The following is a 22,232-nucleotide window of genomic DNA, read 5'->3' on the forward strand; positions in this document are numbered from 1 at the left end:
TATATTACACCAGCACTTTTAAAAATAAATAATTATTGCTTATGCTTCCACAAGATTATACAGGATGAGCGACGTTGGTGGCTAGATCATTAATTGTCCTACAAGTGCTTGGTAGTGTTGAGTAATACAATGACAGTCTTTCATGTTTTGCATTAACCTCTTGCCGAGCCGCCTCCGTCATTATACAGCGGCAAGGTGGCACCATCCTGCGTATGTACGTTGGCGACGGCACAGAATCTCGCTTTTGAGGGCGTGCGTTCCCATTGGCCAGCGGGGGAGCCAGCCAGTGGGTTCAACGGATTCAATGTCCGCCGGCCACCCACGATCGTTCCTCGCAGTGACAGAACGGGGATCTGCCTGTGTAAACAAGGCAAATCTCCTTTCTGACAGGGGAGATCACACAGATCCTGTCTTTCTGCTAAGCAGGAAGATGGAGCTGTGTGTTTCCCCAGTCACACAGTCCCCAATACAGTTAGTACACACAGTGAGGGAACACATTTAACCCTTTTATCACCCCTAATGTTAACCCCTTCCCTGCCAGTGCCATTAGTACAATATCAGTGCATATTTTTAGCACTGATTACTGTAATAATGTCACTGGTTCCCAAAAGTAAAATGTCCGATCTGTCACAGTCCTGCTAAAAATCTCTGATTGCCGCCATTACTAGTAAAAAAAAAAAATATAATAAAAAAAAAGATATAAAATGACAAAAATTTCCTATTTTGTGGACGCTATAACGTTTGTGCAAACCAATCACTATATGCTTATTGCATTTTTTTTTAACCAAAATATGTAGAAGAATACATATTGGCCTAAACCGATGAAGAAATTTGTTTTTTACTTTTTTTTGGGGGGGGGGGGGGGGGGTTTATTATAGCAAAAAGTAAAAAATATAGGGTTTTTTTCATAATTGTCGATCTTTTTTTTGTTTATAGTGCAAAACATAAAAAACTACATAGGTGACAAAATACCACCAAAAGAAAGCTCTATTTGTGGGAAAAAAAGGACATACATTTTGTTTGGGTACAAAGTCGCATGACTGCACAATTTTCAGTTAAATCGACGCAGTGCTGTATCACAAAAAAATTCCTGGTCAGGAAGGTGGTAAATCCTTCTGGTCCTTAACCACTTCGGGACCACTTCGGGACCGCCGTATTGCCAATGTACGTCAACACAATGGCACAGGCAGGCACAATCACGTAAATGTACGTGAATGCCTTCTAGCGGGTGGGGGGTCCCCCTCCCGCTAGATACGGCGGTCCCTTTCGGTGCCGGAGCGATCGGCGATGAGGGGATGGCCGCTGGTTTCCGCCCATCGCCTCTCGATCGCTCCTGGCCAGTGATGAACTTCCTCCCCTGTGAAAATGTAAACACAGGAGGAGGAAGTGATGTCACACTCCTCGTGGCGGTCTTTTTGAACCGGACAGCGAGGAGTGAAGACGCAAGTAAGTGCACCAACAGTCCACTGACACATAGGTACACACAGGCACACATTTCACCCCAGTCACCCCCCGATCACCCCCCCGATCGGCCCCCCGCCCCCCCCCCAGTCACAGTGTCACTAATGCAGTGTTCATTTATTTATTGATCACTACATTTAGTGTCAGTTGTGACTGTAAAAAGTGTCAGGGCAGCTAGTGTTAGGCCCCTTTAGGTCCAGGGTAGCCCCCTACCCCCCCCTAATAAAGGTTTAACCCCTTGATTGCCCTCCCAGTTAACCCTTTCACCCTCTTTTACCAGTGTCACTAAGCGATCGTTTTTCTGATCGCTGCAATAGTGTCACTGGTCCCGCTAGGAAGCTAGTTTTTTTTTAGGTTCAACGCCAGGTTTTTATACCGTTAGGTACCCCGATATATAACCTAATAAAGGTTTTAACCCTTTGATTGCCCCTAGAGTTAACCCTTTCACCAGCGATCGCTGCATAAGTGTCACTGGTGACGCTGGTTAGCCAGTTAGTTATTTAGTTATTTAGGTACCCCCATATAAATACCCAATAAAGGTTTTAACCCCTGATTGCCCTTAGTTAACCCCCTGATCACCCGGCGGGTGATATAAATTTGGTTTTAGGGTCAGAAAGGGTCTGCGTCGCCCCAGGCAGTGCTAGGTTAGTGCCAGCACCGCTAACACCCACGCGCAAAGCATACACCTCCCTTAGTGGTATAGTATCCGAACAGATCAATATCTGATCTGATCAGATCTATACTAGCGTGCCCAGCAATTTAGGGTTCTAAAAAAACGCATTGTTAGCAGGATCAATCCAGATACCTGCTAGCACCTGCGTTTTGCCCCTCTGCCCAGCCCAGCCCAGCCCACCCAAGTGCAGTATCGATCGATCACTGTCACTTACAAAACACAACACACATAACTGCAGCGTTCGCAGAGTCAGGCCTGATCCCTGCGATCGCTAGCAGTTTTTTTGGTAGCGTTTTTATACAGTCGCTGACAGGCTAGGTGCTTTTTTACCTGTGAGTCTCACTACTGTACCCCTAAATTTAGAGCCCAAAATGGCAAAGCGAAGGTACACTAGTGAAGAGGCCTACACGTTTCTGAGCATGACAGATAGTGAAGAGGAAGACACTGATCTGTCAGATTCAGGCTCAGAATACGAACCTGTAGAGGACAGCGCCTCCATGTCAGATAGCTCTGACGACGAAGAAGAGGTCCCTGCTATTGTCAGGCGTACCCGACCCCGATTTTCTGATGTTGTTGAGGTGCAGGAACCGCAAGTCCCTCGTATGGAGTATAGAGCCAGTACTAGCGCCGCTCATCCTTTTGGTGAACTGGCAAGCACCAGCGGCCTAGTACACCCTGGACGTACATCCAGCACTGCAGTATCACGTGGTGACGTGGCGAGTCCCATAAGTGCAGTTCAAGCTGGCGAGGTGGCAAGCACAAGTAGTGTCCCGCTGCCACCAAGAAGAAGAAGACAAAGACAGGCCCGTCGTACCCATAGTGCCCTTCCTGCAGAATTCGCCTATCCCAATTGGGTGCCCACCACTTCTGCAGAACCCGTACTTCCCCCATTCACTGCCCAACCCGGTATTCAGGTGGATACAGATGATTTTACGCCACTCGATTTTTATTCTCTGTATCTCACGGAAGATCTCTATAGATCTATTGTGGACCAAACCAATTTATATGCTGGTCAACGCATCGCCGCTAATCCCCAGTTGCCGTCTCTTGCCAGAGATTGGAAACCAGTTACGGTTTCCGAATTTAAGACGTTTTTGGGCCTTTCCCTCAACATGGGCACACATAAATTTATGCGGATGCGGGCTTATTGGTCCACGCATCCGGCTGACCACATGCCCGTGTTCTCCAACTCCATGTCCAGGAAACGATACGAGCAGATCTTGCGGTTCTTGCACTTCAGTGACAATGAACTTTGTCGTCCACGTGGAGACCCTGAATACGATCGGCTCTACAAAATTCGGCCCCTCATAAACCACTTCAACCAACGTTTTGCAGACTTGTTTATTCCCCAAAAAGTTGTCTGCGTTGATGAGTCCCTGGTTAAGTTTACTGGTCGCTTGTCATTCAAACAGTACATTCCCAACAAGCGTACCAGGTACGGGGTCAAGCTCTATAAGTGCTGTGACAGGGCCACAGGCTATGCATGGAGCTTTATGGTTTATGAGGGTAAAGATAGTTACGTAGAGCCGGAGAACTGCCCTGATTACATAGGAAGCGCTGGCAAGATAGTGTGGAAATTGGTGTCACCCTTATTCGGAAAGGGGTACCACTTGTACGTGGACAACTATTACACCAGCGTGCCACTGTTTAGTCATTTATTTGATAATCAGATTGGAGCATGTGGCACCGTGCGACCTAATCGCCGGGGCTTTCCCCAGCGGCTTGTAGATTCCCGTCTTAGGCTGGGGGAGAGAGCCTGCTATCGGTGTAATAATTTGCTCGCTATGAAGTGGAGGCATAATAAGAATGTTTTCGTTCTTACCTCCCTTCATGCAGACACGACGGTCCAAATTCCTACGGCGACTGGTATTGTGGAGAAACCCCTCTGTGTCCACGAATATAACAAAAATATGGGAGGGGTGGACCTCAATGACCAGATGTTGGCGCCGTATCTAACTTCCCGTAAGACCAGACGCTGGTACAAAAAAGTGTCTGCTTACTTATTTCAATTGGCTTTGCTGAATGCTTTTGTGCTATACAAAACTTCAGGCGGAACATTAACCTTTCTTTTCTTTCAAAGAGAGGTTGTCACAGAGCTTCTGTTTCCAGACGGTTCTGTACCTCACCATTCCCAACCAAATGCAGTAAGCCGGCTGCATGAGAGGCATTATTCTTATGTCCTCCCGAGTACCCCTACCCAACGAGCCCCCCAAAAAAGATGTCGTGTCTGTAGCAAGCGCGGATATAGGCGTGACACCCGTTCTTATTGTCCACGCTGTCCTGGCAATCCTGGTCTTTGTCAGGGTGAGTGTTTTGAACGCTACCATGAACTAGTGAAGTATTAGCGTAGGGTACAGCATTTCACAGCCTAGGCACACTTACACAGGGTCTCCCAAGATGCCATTACATTTTGAGAGACCCGAACCGTTACAGTTACAGTTTACAGTTCAAAAAAAAGTGTATAAAAAAAAAAAAAAAAAAGTAAAATAAAAAAACCAAAAAAAGTATAAAATATAAAAACCAAAAAATATATAAAATATAAAAACCAAAAATAGTTGTCGTTTTATTGTTCTCTCTCTCTCTCTCTCTCTCTCTCTCTCTCTTCTCTCAAATTTTTTATACTTTACTGTTTACTGTGTTATTGTTAACCATTTTTTATGTTTTCAGGTACGCCATTCAGCTGCAGCGTGGATTTATTTATCTTGACAGCAACAGCGTTTGCTCCCACGATACATAAAGCCGCGACTCCAGCACTGTCGGGGGTGATTTCACCACCACAGTTAAAAAAGAGCATATATGCCGAAGCATGGGGGCATAAGGGGTGGAGGAGCGATTTTGCTCCTAATGCCGCGTACATACGGTCAAAATTCCGACGGAGGGCTTGCCCGTGGAAAAGTTTGAACGTATGTACGCAGCATAACTTTTTTGCGGGAGGATGCCCCCATGCTTCGGCATATATATATTTTAGGCACAGGTTGTGTTAAAAAATGTTTTATTTTTTACAGTTTTTTTGGGAATTTGCTTTGCAGGTATGGTATGGTAAGGTTTTACTGTTATACTGTAATGTTACTTTGTTTTAACGTTAACCATAATTTGCTTAGCAGGTACGCCATTCAGCTGCAGCGCGGATTTATTTATCTTGACAGCAACAGCGTTTGCTCCCACGATACATAAAGCCGTGACTCCAGTGCTGTAGGCGGTGATTTCACCACCACAGTTAAAAAAGAGCATATATGCCGAAGCATGGGGGCATAAGGGGTGGAGGAGCGATTTTGTTCCTAATGCCGCGTACATACGGTCAAAATTCCGACAGGGGGCTTGCCCATGGAAAAGTTTGAACATATGTACGCGGCATAACTTTTTTGCGGGAGGATGCCCCCATGCTTCGGCATATATAAATGGTGCATGTATGTCCATCATTAGAAGTGGGTGGATGAAGGGAGGTATCTAATGGTGGGCATACCCACCGATCAATCTCTTTTTTTTCGTTCAGACAACATGACTCTCAGTAAATAGCTTGGGGTGTCTACTTTCCAAAATGGGGTAATTTGGGGGGGTTTTGTGCTATTTTGGCATTTTATGGCCTTTGCACCCTTAGAAATCCTGAAGGTGGTGATTGGTTTTCGGGGTGCCGTACGCGACTAGACTCCCAAAAAGTCCCACACATGTGGTATCCCCATACTCGGGAGAAGTAGCTGAATATATTTTGGGGTGCAATTCCACATATAACCATGGCATGTGTGAGCAATATATCATTTAGTGACAACTTTTTGTACATTTTTTTTTTTTTTTTGTCATTATTCAATCCCTTGGGACAAAAAAAAAAATATTCAATAGTGTCAAGATGGCCCTCGGCAAATAGCTTGGGGTGTCTACTTTCCAAAATGGGGTCATTTGGGGGGGTTTTGTGCCATCTTGGCATTTTATGGCCGTCAAAACTGTGATAGGTAGTGAGGAGTAAAATAAAAAAATTATGCCCTTAGAAATCCTGAAGGCGGTGCTTGGATTTCGGGGTCCCGTACGCGGCTAGGCTCCCAAAAAGTCCCACACATGTGGTATCCCTGTACTCAGGAGAAGCAGCAGAATGTATTTTGGGGTGTCATTTCACATATACCCATAGCATGTGTGAGCAATATATCATTTAGTGACAACTTTGTGCAAAAAAAAAAAAGTTTGTAATATTCCCGCAACTTGTGGCAAAATATAAAATATTCCATGGACTCAACATGCCTCTCAGCAAATAGCTTGGGGTGTCTACTTTCCAAAATGGGGTCATTTTGGGGGGTTTTGTGCTATTTTGGCTTTTTATGGCCTTCGAAACTGTGATAGGTAGTGAGGGGTGAAATCAAAAATTTGCACCCTTAGAAATCCTGAAGGTGGTGATTGGTTTTCGGGATGCCGTGCGCGACTAGACTCCCAAAAAGTCCCACACATGTGGTATCCCCGTACTCGGGAGAAGTAGCGGAATATATTTTGGGGTGCAATTCCACATATAACCATGGCATGTGTGAGCAATATATCATTTAGTGACAACTTTTTGTACATTTTTTTTTTTTTTTGTCATTATTCAATCCCTTAGGACAAAAAAAATAAATATTCAATGGGCTCAACATACCCATCAGCAGTTTCCTTGGGGTGTCTACTTTCCAAAATGGGGTCATTTGGGGGGGTTTTGTGCCATCTTGGCATTTTATGGCCGTCAAAACTGTGATAGGTAGTGATAGGTAGTGAGGAGTAAAATAAAAAAATTATGCCCTTAGAAATCCTGAAGGCGGTGCTTGGATTTTGGGGTCCCGTACGCGGCTAGGCTCCCAAAAAGTCCCACATATGTGGTATCCCTGTACTCAGGAGAAGCAGCAGAATGTATTTTGGGGTGTCATTTCACATATGCCCATAGCATGTGTGAGCAATATATCATTTAGTGACAACTTTGTGCAAAAAAAAAAAAGTTTGTAATATTCCCGCAACTTGTGGCAAAATATAAAATATTCCATGGACTCAACATGCCTCTCAGTAAATAGCTTGGGGTGTCTACTTTCCAAAATGGGGTCATTTTGGGGGGTTTTGTGCTATTTTGGCTTTTTATGGCCTTCGAAACTGTGATAGGTAGTGAGGGGTGAAATCAAAAATTTGCACCCTTAGAAATCCTGAAGGTGGTGATTGGTTTTCGGGATGCCGTGCGCGACTAGACTCCCAAAAAGTCCCACACATGTGGTATCCCCGTACTCGGGAGAAGTAGCGGAATATATTTTGGGGTGCAATTCCACATATAACCATGGCATGTGTGAGCAATATATCATTTAGTGACAACTTTTTGTACATTTTTTTTTTTTTTTTGTCATTATTCAATCCCTTAGGACAAAAAAAATAAATATTCAATGGGCTCAACATACCCATCAGCAGTTTCCTTGGGGTGTCTACTTTCCAAAATGGGGTCATTTGGGGGGGGTTTGTACTGCCCTGCCATTTTAGCACCTCAAGAAATGAGATAGGCAGTCATAAATTAAAAGCTGTGTAAATTCCAGAAAATGTACTCTAGTTTGTAGACGCTATAACTTTTGCGCAAACCAAAAAATATACGCTTATTGACATTTTTTTTACTAAAGACATGTGGCTGAATAAATTTTGCCCTCAATGTATGACTAAAATTTAGTTTATTCGATTTTTCTTATAACAAAAAGAAGAAAATATCATTTTTTTTCAAAATTTTCGCTCTTTTTCCATTTAGATCGCAAAAAATAAAAATCGCAGAGGCAATCAAATACCATCAAAAGAAAGCTCTATTTGTGGGAAGAAAAGGACGCAAATTTCGTTTGGGTGCAATATTGCATGACCGCGCAATTACCAGTTAAAGCAGCGCAGTGCGAAATTGCAAAAACACCTCTGGTCCGAGGCTGAAGTGGTTAAGTGGTTAATATTGGTCATTGATATGTTGAAGAAAGCTTCCTTACATTGGTCACTGAGTTTTGGGTCCCCTTATAGTCTGCACAGCCAGGCAGCGCACATTTTCCAACTTGCATCAAGACACAAGAAACAGTGCATAAGCTTGGTTTTTAGGATTTATTAGGGGTTTTAAGTTAGATAGGACAAAGTGGATTTATGGGATGCCCAATTAGACTCGAAGAACAAAAAAATGAAGAAGATTCCCTTTTCTGGCACACAGCAACAACAGAGACTTGACTGTGTTCCAGCAGGAACAGCAACCATCTTTAGTGCAATAATCTCCTCCTGTGACCTTGGTGTCCCCTAAATGGATTTTCAGCAAAGTCCCAAATTGTAAGAACTCTTGGTGCCCTTAGCAAGAAATTCCAGCCCATCTGGCTATGGTATCTGATCCCAGGACAAGAAATTGGGTAAGCCATGAACTATACCCTGAAGACTTGCAAAGAACTTACATCTAGCAGACTTCTCCCTTATAGGCCCTGGGGAGAAGTCTTCAGCCCCCACCCCTCCACAGAGGGGCAGCACAGCACGTCACTGAAAGCATCCAGGGACCCCCGCACTGGAGGCCTGGCACTAACCGGCTCTAATCGGGTGCTTCAAAAGAAACCCCCCCTCCCACCCCCCGCCATGGGAATCCATGCACCCGGTGTCCTGAAAGGGGCTGAGTAGATGGATAGGGGGTGATGACAGGGATAGGGGGGGAGGCGTCCACAATGCTCGGGCCGCCACTGGTGTAGTGTTACTCACACTGTCCTTGTCCTGCAGCTATGGCTAGAGCTGCTTTCAGGCCTTCTGCTGGGCTGGTTCTTTTCCAGGCTATGCAGGCTGTCCTCTTCTTGGGTGGACTGTAGGAGCTTTCCTCCAGCCTCCAACCTGGAGGCAGAATCCCCCTTCTCTGGGGCCCCCACCCAGGCTACACAGCAGCACCTCAATCATCCATTTTCCACCTGACTCCCCTGCTGGCCAGGCTCCTCAATATTTATGGGCTGGTTCAGTCACCCTACCAGGCCTCCTGCCTGGGTTTTGGCCAGATTCCCATAAATATTCAGATGAGCACCTCCTGGCCTCCACCCGCTAGCTTCTAGAAACTTTTCCAAGCTTCAAGAACCAGGGGAGGTACCTGCAGAGCTCTCCACCCTGACCTAAAGTAAATCCTCTAACTCACACAAGCCTCTATCTCCACTACCCAACTATGCTATCCAAAGTCTTCAGAACCTTCTTTTTTTTTTATAATTTAAATGTTATTAATTTTCACATTTTAAAACAGCAGACAGGGTGATTACAAAATTAACAGAGTAATCAAAAGAAAGGAAAAAGAAAAACCAACAACTGTGCAATACAGTACGATTCACAGGCATTTGTCTTACTTGTTTCCCTTCGTCTAACATCTTATCTTCTGTCCCCTTCTCTGTCCCATGCATCCCATACCCTCCCACTCAACCTCCCCGATATCTGTTGGCCCATCCTCCCCTATTTATTCTGCTAGTGCTTGGATGTAGGTTTCGGTCTTTTTGAAAGATCTCAATTTTTTCCATGTTGCCCGATATCTGTTCATTTGGTTATTCTCCATTTTAATTAAATATTCCATATTGTTAATATATTCAATTCTCTGTACCCATTCTCCGATAGGAGGTTTTTTAACTTGTAACCAATTTATGGGTATCAGAGCTTTTGCCACATTAAGCAAAATTGGTATCAGCGTGTTTATTTTATTTTTTTATTTTAATTTGTGGATTACTACTTTTTTCTTCTACACCATAGAACAGACAATTCCACGGACGGCATGGTATTTTTTCCCCTGTTATTATTTCTATGTAGGCTAATATCTTGTGCCAATATTGCTTTATCTCTGGACATTCCCACCATATGTGGAATGCTGTTCCGGGTAATTTGCACTCTCTTCAGCACTGTATGGATCTAGAGGGATCTATTTTATGTAATCTGTCCGGAGTCAGATGCCACCTCATCATACACTTATAATTAACCTCCCTAGACGTTGTATCTGACGCCTGCCTATATACTGACTCCATCATCTGCCTCCCCTCTATTTTAATACCCATGTCCTGTTCCCATTTTACTATAGCTGGTATATCATCTCGTATGTCCATTTCCGTAAGGAGATCATAAACTCTAGACATACAATGCTTTACTTTTGCTTTGGAGTTACACAACTTTTCTATGGAAGTTAAAGTGTTCTCATCTCTTATGGGTTTTGGAATTGAATTAGCAAAATGTTTAATCTGCAAATACTCCCCCTCTTTTAGGTTTTGCCAACCGTGCTTCTTAATTATATCTTGTTTTGACATCAAATCACCTCCAATAGTGATATCTTTTAATTGTATGTTTTTCATTTGTTTACCTAATTGTGTGCCCTTTCCTGGGATAAAAAATCTGTGCCCTCTAATGGTATTAATGGAGAATTGTATACCCATTTATTTCTCCGGTGTAGTGCGTCCCATATTTTTAATGTCATTAACGTGATTTCGTGAACCTTATTACTCACTATTCAAAATTTTGGAGGGATCCAGATAATTTTTTGTAATTGTGTGCCTATTAGTGATTCTTCAATTTTTACCCATCTCTTATCAGTGTCTACCTTTGCCCATTCCACCATTCTCGCCAACGTGATTGCACTATAATATCTATAAATATCTGGTAGCGCCATCCCTCCACTTTTTTTTTCCTAATTAAAATATACTTTATCCTAGGTTTTTTGTTTTGCCATATACATTTTAGAAAAAGTGTTTTTATTATATTAAAAAAAACTATTTGGAATATTAATTGGAAGCATTTGGAGTTTATAGGTGATTTTTGGTAGGACCACCATTGTCAAAATGTTAATTCTGCCCGTCCATGAGATTGATCCCTTTTTTATGTTCCTTAACACAGTTTTGATTTCATTTATTAATGGGATATAGTTTGCTTGATATAGGTCCTGGACCCTCTTTGTTATTTTTATACCCAAATATGTTATTTCTCTTTTTTCCCAAGTAAAGGGGTACTCTTGTTGTAATAACTTCTCTTCCTTATTAGGTAAGCCTATATTCAATATAACTGTTTTTATTGGGTTTATTTTAAAATTTGAAAGAGCGCCATATTCTTTTATTTCATTTATTAAGCTAGGTAGGGACAGTCTCGGTTTGGTTATATATAGGAGTATGTCATCCGCGTAAGCTGCCACTTTATGATCTTCTCCCCCCCATTTGACCCCACTTATGCCCCGTACACACGAGCGGACTTATGTCCGACAGACTTCCGAAGGAGTTCTGCCGGAGTTCTGCCGGAGTTCCGACAGAGTTCTGACGGACTTTTCGAATGAGCGGACTTGGCCACACACAATCACACCAAACTCCGACGGATTCGAACATGATGACGTACGACTGGACTCGAATAAGGAAGTTCATAGCCAGTAGCCAATAGCTGCCCTAGCGTCGGTTTTAGTCCGTCGGAATAGCATACACACGAGCAAATTATTCGGTAGGAACTGGGTCCGGCGGAGTTCCGTCGGAAAAATTTGAAGCATGTTCCATTTTCTAAAGTCTGTCAGACTTTTGCGAATCAAAAGTCCGTTGCAGCCCACACACGATCGAAAAGTCTGACGGAATCATTCCGTCGGACTTTGGATGTTGAAAAGTCCGCTCGTGTGTACGGGGCTTTATATTTACATTATTTCGGATCTTTGCCAAAAATGGCTCCAGGGCTATTACGTATAGCAGGGGCGAAAGTGGGCATCCCTGCCTTGTCCCATTTAGCATTTCAAAAGCAGCTGACATACTCCCATTTACCCCTACTCTAGCTGTTGGTTGTGTATATAAATTATTTATCCACTTCAGCATCTTTGGACCTAAGCCTGTATTCCGAAGAGTTTCTGTTATGAAACACCAATCTATTCTATCGAATGCCTTTTCGGCATCGATAGAAATTAATACCAATGGGGGTTTATTTTCCCTATCTTTTCCTATGAGAAGCAGACTCCTCAGACTATTGTCTCGACCCTCCCTCCCTGGGATAAATCCTGCCTGGTCCCTGTTGATTAATTCCGGCATCAGATTTTTTATTCTTGTTGCTAATACCTTGGCATATAGCTTTGTGTCGGTATTCAACAGAGCTATAGGCCGGTAATTGGAGCAGATGGATTTATCCTTACCTGGTTTTGGTATTAGTGTTATATTTGCCAATAGAGACTCTTTCCTCATGATCTCGTCTTCACCCAGACTGTTCCAATATTTACATAGTTCAGGAACCAATTGGTGTTTAAATTTCTTATAGTACCTGATTGCAAAGCCAAATGGGCCTGGACTTTTTCCATTTGGTGTTTCATTTATTGCTTTATAAATTTCTTCTAACCTAATTGGTTCCTCTAAAATTTTGGCCATTTCTTCTGTTATTTTAGGTAAATCTATTTCCCTTAGGTATTCCTGAATTTTAGTTTTCCTAATCTCTTTTTGTGCCCCTGTCTCAGTGCTTCTTATTGAGTATAAAGCTTTATAGTATGTTTTAAAGGCCTTTGCTATCGCCGATGTTTTGAATTTCATTTCCCCATACTCGTCTTTGATCTTTTCGATATAATTTAAGGCTTTTTTTCCTTTTCTCCCAGATTGCATACTCTCCATGCATCTACAAGCTGTTGTGTGTGCAATTTTCTTTTTAATATTCTGTGTTGTTTAATTTCTTGGGGAGGAGCCACTGACGTGCTATCCATTTCGGAATTCATAGTAAAATTCAGGTCCCCTGCTACAATCACATGACCTCGTTTATGTTTCTCTATAATATTCAGTATCCCATTTAGGTATTTTTTTGGGCCCTTATTGGGGCAGTAGATGTTGACTAGTGTATATTTTTGGCTTAATATGTTCCCGTTTAAAAGTAAGAACCTCCCTTCTGGGTCTACCCTCATCTCTTCTAGATTCCACCCAACACCATTTGCAATCCCAATGGCTACTCCCCTAGATCCCTTAATTGGGGAATCGGCATAATACCAGGTTGGATATTTTCCTGTATCTATTTGGATATTGGTGTCCAGGGCTAGGTGAGTCTCCTGTAAAAAGACAATATCCGCAAGATAGCCCTCCAACTCTTTGAAAATATTAAACCTTTTACTTGGGGAATTCATTCCTCTCACATTATATGAGAACCTTCTGAAACAGTTCTGAAGCATTTGGATCTTGGCTAATTAGGACAATCATTTACGTGTCAGTGGTCATATCCACAAAGCAAGTTTCATCTCTTTAATAGGGATCCATCCTTTCCAACTCTGAGACCATTGCTACATATCTTAAAGGCCTGGGCTGGGTATTAAGCCAAAAGCGTATGTGATCTCCCGTAATAGGATATCAATAAGAGGCGGTAAGCAGCAGTGTGTGTAGAGGTGGAAGTTGCATCTTTTCTCACCACAATTCCTGGGTGTATTGTGTGTCAATTTAATATCAGAGATCTATTATCAACTGAATGGACTATTTATAGTGTGTTAATGAATCAATTTTATTTCACAATATTCATTTTATGGGAATTTAGCACAATCAATTTATATTGCACAGATTCACTTTATATGGAAATTATAGCGCAACTTAGTATTGAAAGTTGTTGATTAATGTTGTGTGTATCTCACAGGAAGTTGCAGCTTGTTTTTCCATACTATCTTTAATTTTTATTTTATCCATTCACTGCTTTCACTTGATTTCCTATGAATCTTTTAATCTTTGCCTATGTTCCAGTTTAAGCTGGTGCCATATCCGTTGTCACAGGTTTCTTGTTTCAGCATGGCCCCTTTCTCTTGCAGCATCCTTTGGAGTGCACCCTTGCACTCTTGCATAGATTGAAACACACAACTCCATAGCCTAGGATGGCAAGGCACTCCACTGCTCCTCCTCCTCTTTCCTCCAAGGTAACAGACTGGCAGGAGTCTGCAGCATTGAAGGTTGTAAACTGCTAATACTGGGGTAAGAACTTTAAAGTGGTTGTAAAACCTTTACAACCACTTTTTGCTACAGGTAAGCCTATAATAAGGCTTACCTGTAGCTACCCTGGATAGCTCCTAAACCTGCGCGGTTTAGGAGATATCCCCTGTATCTGCACTGAAGCGACGGCACATACGTGCCGTCAATTCAGTTAGACTGTGCCGTTACCGGCTGCTCCCGTGTGCATGTGTGGGAATAACGTCATTGCGGCCCTGGCCAATCACAGTGCCAGAGCTCGGGATACCTGGAAGTAACTCCGGGAGTGATGTCGCCGGCTGCAGCAGTGAACGAGGACCGCTGTGGGGGCTTTGATCTAAGGTAAGTATGCATACTAGCTCATTATGCCTTTGTCTTGCAGGGTTTTTTTTGTTTGTTTGTTTTGTTTGTGGGTTTACAACCACTTTAACAAATAGTTTACTGGAGAATAATTATTTTTTTGTAATCCATGTATTAAAAAAAGAACACTGAAAGTTTAATAATACTTTAAGGGTTAGGGAGCAAACAAATGTGCAATATGCCCATGCAGGGCACAACAATTAGCCTTAATTACATCCTCTCCAGCAGCACATAATCTCAGTCAGTAAATTGCAAGATCCACTTATACTTGCTGTGCACTCTCCTCCTGTAAAAAGTCAGCCCCTTCCCCCTGTAAAAGTAGGTCTAAAATGTACCTGTAAAAAGAAAGTTATCTCCATGTACTTACCTGTGACATCACACTTTTTTTGACTAGATCCTGGAAAATACAGAGCAGCCAAAATCTTATTAACTGATGTTCTTGCAATAACTGTGAGTATTTTCTATTGAGCCTTTGTCTGCTTTGCTTTTTCACAGGAATGTTTCTGGAAGAACAGAGACGTCATGCCCAGAGAGTAAGGCAAGTAAAAAATCTGGATTTGCTTTACAGGTACATTTTGGACCTATTACCTTTTCAGTTATTTTTACAGGGTATGGGGGCTTGAACAATATGAATAGACCTTCAATTTTAAGGTTGCTTCCCCACCAATCTATTCAACCGGCACAAGCCACTAAAAGGGTCAGCACAGTGGTGTAGTTGTTAGCACTTCTGCCTGGTAGCAGTAGGGCTGTCAGTTGGAGTCTCAACCATGGCATTACCTGCCTAGCATTTACATGTTCTCCCTGTGCCTGTGTGGGTTTCCTCCCAGTACTTCAGTTTCCCCCCAAATGCTGGTAGGTTAATTAGCTCCTTTCTAAATTGGCTCTAGTATGTGTATGTACAAATGTGAGTTAGGGACCTTTAGATTTTAAGCCCCTTAAGGGCAGGGACTGATGTGAATGTACATCATGGGCGTCCGCAGGTAGGGGCAAGGGGGGGTGAGTGACCCCCCCCCCCCCGGGAATCAGCAAGGGTCTGCCTTGGCTTGGCCACATCTGTAGCTGTAGCTGTGCTGGCTTTCTGGGTTTGTGCAAGTCGGCTCCACAGCTTTTTCAGATCAGTGTCACTGAGCTGACAGAGCTCTTTACTGCTACCTCTAGCTGCTTCCTGTATGTGCACCCCTCGTGTTTGCTTTACTGCCTGTAATGTATTTTCAAAGGGACATGTGGAAACAGGACCAACAGGAGAAGGAAGACCATGGTGACCTTACAAGTGGGGGCTGTGAGTACAAGTGAAGGGGGAGGCTGTTTGTATACGGGGGGGGGGGGGGGGGCAGAGCGTGCTTACAGATTTGTGTGTCCTGTCTGACAAATATAAAGATGGGGGGGTAGCTGAGTGCATACAGGTATGATAAGTGAAGGGGGGTGCCAGATATAGGAAAGATCATATCATCTGACCTGTCCTGTATACAACTGTATACATCCATTTTCCTTCCTGTATTCCTCCATCATCACTGACTGCAGATAAACATCATCTGTCCTGTATATATATAGCATATATATATATATATATATATATATATATATATATATATATATATATATATAGGGGGGTCTTTATATACAGTTAGCTGTATATACCCACCTTCCTTACTGTGTATATATAGAGAACGCCCTCCATCATCACTGACTGCAGATATACATAATCTGTCCTGTATACAGCTATATACACCCACCTTCCTTCCTATATATACTAATTCCATCCACCCCTTGTACACCATCCATACTGTTGTACAGGCCACATTTGATCAGCACAGTGAGACTGCATATGATGGGCACATGCCTGCGCTTTATGGGATAATGACTAATTCCCTCCCCTTCATGACATTGTCAAAGGGGCGGAGCATGGGTGACCTTAACATGATGCCCCACCCTGAAAAAAAGTTCTGCGGATGCCCATAATGTACATATATATATATATATATGTATATATATATAAAATAGATTTGGTCGTAGTAACCTCCGTCAGATTTAAAAAAAAAGCCACTGAAAGGATGGCTTGGGGGGGGGGGGGTCAAAGGACACTACTCTGGGGGGATGATGTGAAGGTGCAGAAGACACTACTGTAGGGGGATGATGTGAAGGGGGGCAGAGGACACTACGGAGGGGGGTTATGTGAAGGGGGCAGAGCACACTAATGTGAGGGGTGATGTGAAGGGGGCAGAGGACACTACTGTGAGGGGTGATGTGAAGGGGGGCAGAGGACACTACTGTGGGGAGTTATGTGAAGGGGATAGAGGACACTACGGTGAGGGGTGATGTAATGGGGGACAGGGGACACTACTGTGGGGGGTTATGTGAAGGGGGGCAGAGCACACTACTGTGAGGGGTGATGTGAAGGGGGCAGAGGACACTACTCTGAGAGGTGATGTGAAGGGGGCAGAGGACACTACTGTGAGGGGTTATGTGAAGGGGGGTAGAGGACACTACTGTGGGGGGTTATGTAAAGGGGGGCAGAGGACACTACAGAGGGGGGTTATGTGTACGGGGCAGAGGACACTACTGTGGAAGGTGATGTGAAGATAGGCAGGGGACACTACTGTGGAAGGTGATGTGAAGAGGGGCAGAGGACACTACTGTGGAAGGTGATGTGAAGGGGGGCAGAGGACACTACTGTGGAAGGTGATGTGAAGGGGGGCAGAGGACACTACTGTGGGGGGTTATGTGAAGAGGGGCAGAGGACACTACTGTGGAAGGTGATGTGAAGAGGGGCAGAGGACACTACTGTGGGGGCTATGTGAAGGGGCAGAGGACACTACTGTGGAAGGTGATGTGAAGAGGGGCAGAGGACACTACTGTGAGGGGTGATGTGAAGGGGGGCAGAGGACACTACTGTGGGGGGTTATGTGAAGAGGGGCAGAGGACACTACTGTGGAAGGTGATGTGAAGGGGGGCAGGCTCCTGAGCTAGGTTGAGTGCTAATGGCTCCTGCTGCTGTCTCTGTGCCTGTGTGAGAGAGGAAGAGAAGACAAGCGCTGCTGCAGACAGGCACAGAGATTGATCGATACAAATACTTTTTACCTGAGCCTGTATCCAGTGCTGTGCATGAGAGCAGTGGCTATCTCAGCTTTCTCCTCATTGGACAGATAGGCAGGGGACCCCAGAAGAGGAGGACCATAACTGCTCTGTGCAAAACAATTGCACAGAACGGGCAAACTTATAACATGTTTGTTACTTTTACAAAATAAAAATGTTTCCTTTAGAATCACTTTAATGGAGGTAATGCATTAGGGTTAATAACCTTTTGTCTTTAGAATCACTTTAAGTCAAAACAAACTATGTTCCTTGTTCAAAGTTTTTTTGTGTACAGTATATTGCTTATGTCTAACAGGAGGAACCATACTTCGGTGTGAAGCAAAGGATCTGTAATTTATGTATATCTGTGAAATGTCGTTTTCATATTGCATCTTTTAGAGCGTTACATGTTTAACATTAACTATAAATTAATGTCTGTTTCTCTGAAGGTTGTACAGTATTTATACATTTTTAATTTCAAGTGTTAGATTTGAACTACATTCTGTTCTAGTAGTTTAAATTTAGTTTTGTGTAAATACATTGAAATATACTATTCCACTAGATGTGTCCTGTGTATGAATCTTTCTGCAGCATTATGGTGGCTATACACACTTTGATCTTATTATCCTCCTATTCCACCCAATCAATGTGTGATTTAACCAAAACAATCAAATCCACAATCGAATACCTATAACTTTCATTCTGATTGATTTAGACTCGATTTAAAGCAGAATCCATCAAACTGAGTCAATCAGCTAGGACTCAAATGTATCAATTGTTGTGAATCAATTGGCAGCACTGAGATACTTTGTTCATGAATACAGTCCTATTTTGATTGATCAGATTATGGGAATACATGATGGAAACAGAGAAACGATCAATAATTTACCATTGTAAGATACAATCATACCTTAACTATCAATCAAAATCCAAGTACCTGTGTATGGCATATTGATTAAATGGATTGCTTACTATAGATCGATTATTCCTATTGGAAGAGAAATTGACCATTTATTGAAGTGCATATGAACACTATTACATGCTAACCTAAAGTAAAACTAAATGATATCCTTGTTCTCCAACAATAGTCTTTTTTTTCATAAATTGTTTCTCACTGTGTTTCTGTCTCCTTCTGTGAGCTTCTGAACCTTTCATTTTTTTCTCTTCGCTTTCGCTTGTTTGTGAGCAATGCATTTTTGTTGCAGTCATGTGCATTGCAAATTTCATAGGCCCTAGTGCATCCTGCAGGCAAGCAAGAGAGAGTGTTTCTACATACAGTGGGGCCACGGAGAACATGTCCACTGCAAATGCCATAGTCCCTAGAACATGCTGGTGGCATGCAAGTGAGGGGTCCTACATACAGTGGGACCATGGACAGCATGTCCCCTGCAAATCCCTAGTCCCTAGTACATGCTGGGAAAAAAAAGCAGAGAAAGGTGCCCCAGGGATTTTATGGGCAAGGGATATTTTCAGATACAGGAGTGTGAGATGTGTATAAAAAAGTACAAAATTTATTAGTAGGCACAAATGATAAAGTTTACATACACCAATGTTTAACCTCTTCCGGGCACCGCACGCTGATATACTTCCTAAGTTTGAAGAGGAATATTGTTGTTATGGCAGCAGCTAGCTGCCATAACCCCGGTATCCTCTTTTTCGGCAGGCGGTTCGCTTTCCGATAATAGTGGTCTCTGCGGCGGATTCACCGCAAGATCACTTTTATCGGCGGCGGGACAGGGGTGCCCTCCACTTACCAGAGCCGCTGGCAGTGGCGATGGGATGTTCATCCATGCTGGGTGAGGGGACGAGTGAGAGGAAGATGGCCCCCACCCATCTCCATACCATTGCTGGGTGGAAGTGACGTCAAAACATCACTTCTGCCCATAGCTCTTAAAGGACCATTTAAAAAAAAAATTAAATGACAATTTTTTTTTGTTTTTGCTTTTATTGCATTGTAGTGTAAATATGAGATCTGAGGTCTTTTTGACACCAGATCTCATATTTAAGATGTCCTGTCATGCTTTTTTTCTATTACAAGGGATATTTACATTCCTTGTAATAGGAATAAAAGTGACACTTTTTTTTTTTTTTAAAAGAACAGTGTAAAAAAATAAAAAAAATAAAAGGTAAAATAAATAATAAAAAAAAGTAAACGCGCCCCGTCCCTCTGAGCTTGCGTGCAGAAGCAAGCAACGTGGCATATGAAAACAGTGTTCAAACCACACATGTGAGATATCGCCGCAATTGGTAGAGCGAGAGCAATAATTATAGACATAGACCTTCTCTGTAACATAAATGTCACCTGTTTTTAAGGGTAAATATTTTTCACCATTCTACGAGCGGGTGCAATTTTGAATCGTGACATGTTGGGTATCAATTTACTCGGCATAACATTATCTTTTAGGATATAAAAAAAAATTGGGCTAACTTTACTGTTGTCTTATTTTTTTAATTCAAAAAAAGTGTATTTTTTCCCAAAAAAGTGTGCTTGTAAGACCACTGTGTAAATACGGTGACAGAACGTATTGCAACGACCGATATTTTAATCTCTAGGATGTTAGAAAAAATATATATAATTTTTGGGGGTTCTAAGTACCTTTCTAGCAAAAAAAACTTTTTAACTTGTAAAGAGCAAATCTCAAAAAAGAGGCTTGGTCCTTAAGTGGTTAAAATCAAAGATGGTCATATTACAACAATATACAGCTGAATTCTGAATCATGAAGCTGGTCTCATGGTATGAGGCCGATCAATTACGCATGGATTCAGAAATCCCAACATGTTTTGGAAATAGTTAAATTCCTTCTTCAGAGGATGATTTAATGCAAGCTTTATTGTCTAGTACACAACAGCAAAAACAGAGATTATAAGATCAAAAGTCAAATACATATAGGTGCATTGCACATATTGTATTATTAGCAGAAAAGTATTACAACAATCTGGGAAACAGCATGGGCAATTATGAATCTAGAGATACTTGCAGAATGACCATCATTAGCACAATATGGTACACATCAGAATCCGCTTGGGTCAGAGTCTGCGTCTCAAGGGGCAACCATTACATGGGTCAGTCACTCCATAGTGAATGGAGAAAGCAGAGACAATGTTATCTAGCCAGATATTGGCAAGTAGTTCACCAAAAGAATTACAGAAGAAAAGGTATAAAAAAGCAGGAAAGCCTCTCTGCCGAGGGGGATGCTGTCTGGCAGCTGAGGCCACGAGGATCGTTGTAGAGCTGGAGTGGAACCCTTAAGCACAAGAAAGTATATTGTTTAACCACTTGCTTACTGGGCACTTAAACACCCTTCCTGCCCAGACCAATTTTCAGCTTTCGGTGCTCTCACAATTTGAATGACAATTACTCAGTCATGCAACACTGTACCCAAATGAATTTTTTTCCTTTTTTTCCCACAAATAGAGCTTTCTTTTGGTGGTATTTGATCACCTCTGGGGTTTTTATTTTTTGCGCTATAAATGAAAAAAGACCGAAAATTTTGAAAAAAAAACGCATATTTCTTTGTTTCTGTGACAGAATTATGCAAATTATTAATTTTTCTTCATAAATTTTGGCCACAATTTATACTGCTACATATCTTTGGTAAAAAATAACCCAAATTAGTGGATATTATTTGGTCTTTGTGAAAGTTAGAGAGTCTACAAGCTGTGGTGCGAATCGCACAAAATTGATCACATCTGATGGACTGGTGGCCTATCTCGCTTCTTGTGACCCGAACAAGTCAGGAAAGTACAAATACCCCCCAAATGACCCCTTTTTGGAAAGTAGACATTCCAAGGTATTTAGTAAGAGGCATAGTGAGCTTTTTGATGTTGTCATTTTTTTCCCACAATTCTTTGCAAAATTAAGATTTTTCATTTTTTTCTCTCCACAAAATTGTCATTGTAATAGGTTATTTCTCTCACGTGGCATGTGTATACCACAAATGACACCCCCCAAAAAATTCTGCTACTCCTCCTGAGTATTACAATACCACATATGTGGGACTTTTTCACAGCCTGGCCACATAGAGAGGCCCAACATGCAGGTAGCGCCATCATGTGTTCTAGGAACATAAATTACACATCTAACTTGTTGACTATTTATTACACTTTTGAAGCACCAGGACAATGACACATGACACTGATGACAGATGGCACTAATATGTGGCACTGATGACAGATGGCACTAATATGTGGCACTGATGACATGTGGCACTTATACGTGGCACTGATGACACGTGGCACTAATACGTGGCACTGAAGACACGTGGCACTAATACGTGGCACTGATGACAGATGGCACTAATACGTGGCACTAATACATGCCACCGATGACAGATGGCACTAATACATGGCACCGATGACGCGTGACACTGATTACAGATGGCACTGATAAGTGGCATTGATGACACGTGACACTGACAACAGATGGTACGTGACACTGACAGGTGGCACTGATGACAAATGGCACTGATATGTGGCACTGATGGCAGATGGCACTAATACGTGGCACTGATGACAGATGGCACTAATACGTGGCACTGATGACACGTGGCACTGATGACAGATGGCACTTATACGTGGCATTGATGACACGTGACACTGACAACAGATGGTACGTGACACTGACAGGTGGCACTGATGACAAATGGCACTGATATGTGGCACTGATGGCAGATGGCACTAATACGTGGCACTGATGACAGATGGCACTAATACATGGCACTGATGACACGTGGCACTGATGACAGATGGCACTTATACGTGGCACTGATGACAGATGGCACTGGGGACAA

General features: G+C 42.6%; 1 protein-coding gene across 2 annotated transcripts in view; it reads left to right on the top strand.

Moving 5' to 3' along the window:
* LOC143988185 (uncharacterized) overlaps positions 1-22,232 on the top strand; it is a 408,289-nt gene that overhangs the window by 22,767 nt on the left and 363,290 nt on the right. For both annotated transcript variants that reach the window (XR_013276781.1, XM_077487562.1), the window contains exon 3: positions 14,866-14,938. Coding sequence is in view for 1 of the 2 variants with exons in the window: in XM_077487562.1 (XP_077343688.1) it covers positions 14,866-14,938 (73 nt within the window). In the remaining variant the exon portion in view is untranslated. The remainder of the gene's footprint in view (positions 1-14,865; positions 14,939-22,232) is intronic.

The sequence above is a fragment of the Lithobates pipiens genome, unplaced genomic scaffold (assembly GCF_037356315.1).
Source record: "Lithobates pipiens isolate NorthernLeopardFrog02 unplaced genomic scaffold, aLitPip1_a1.2 Scaffold_18, whole genome shotgun sequence".
Lineage (NCBI taxonomy): Eukaryota > Metazoa > Chordata > Amphibia > Anura > Ranidae > Lithobates > Lithobates pipiens.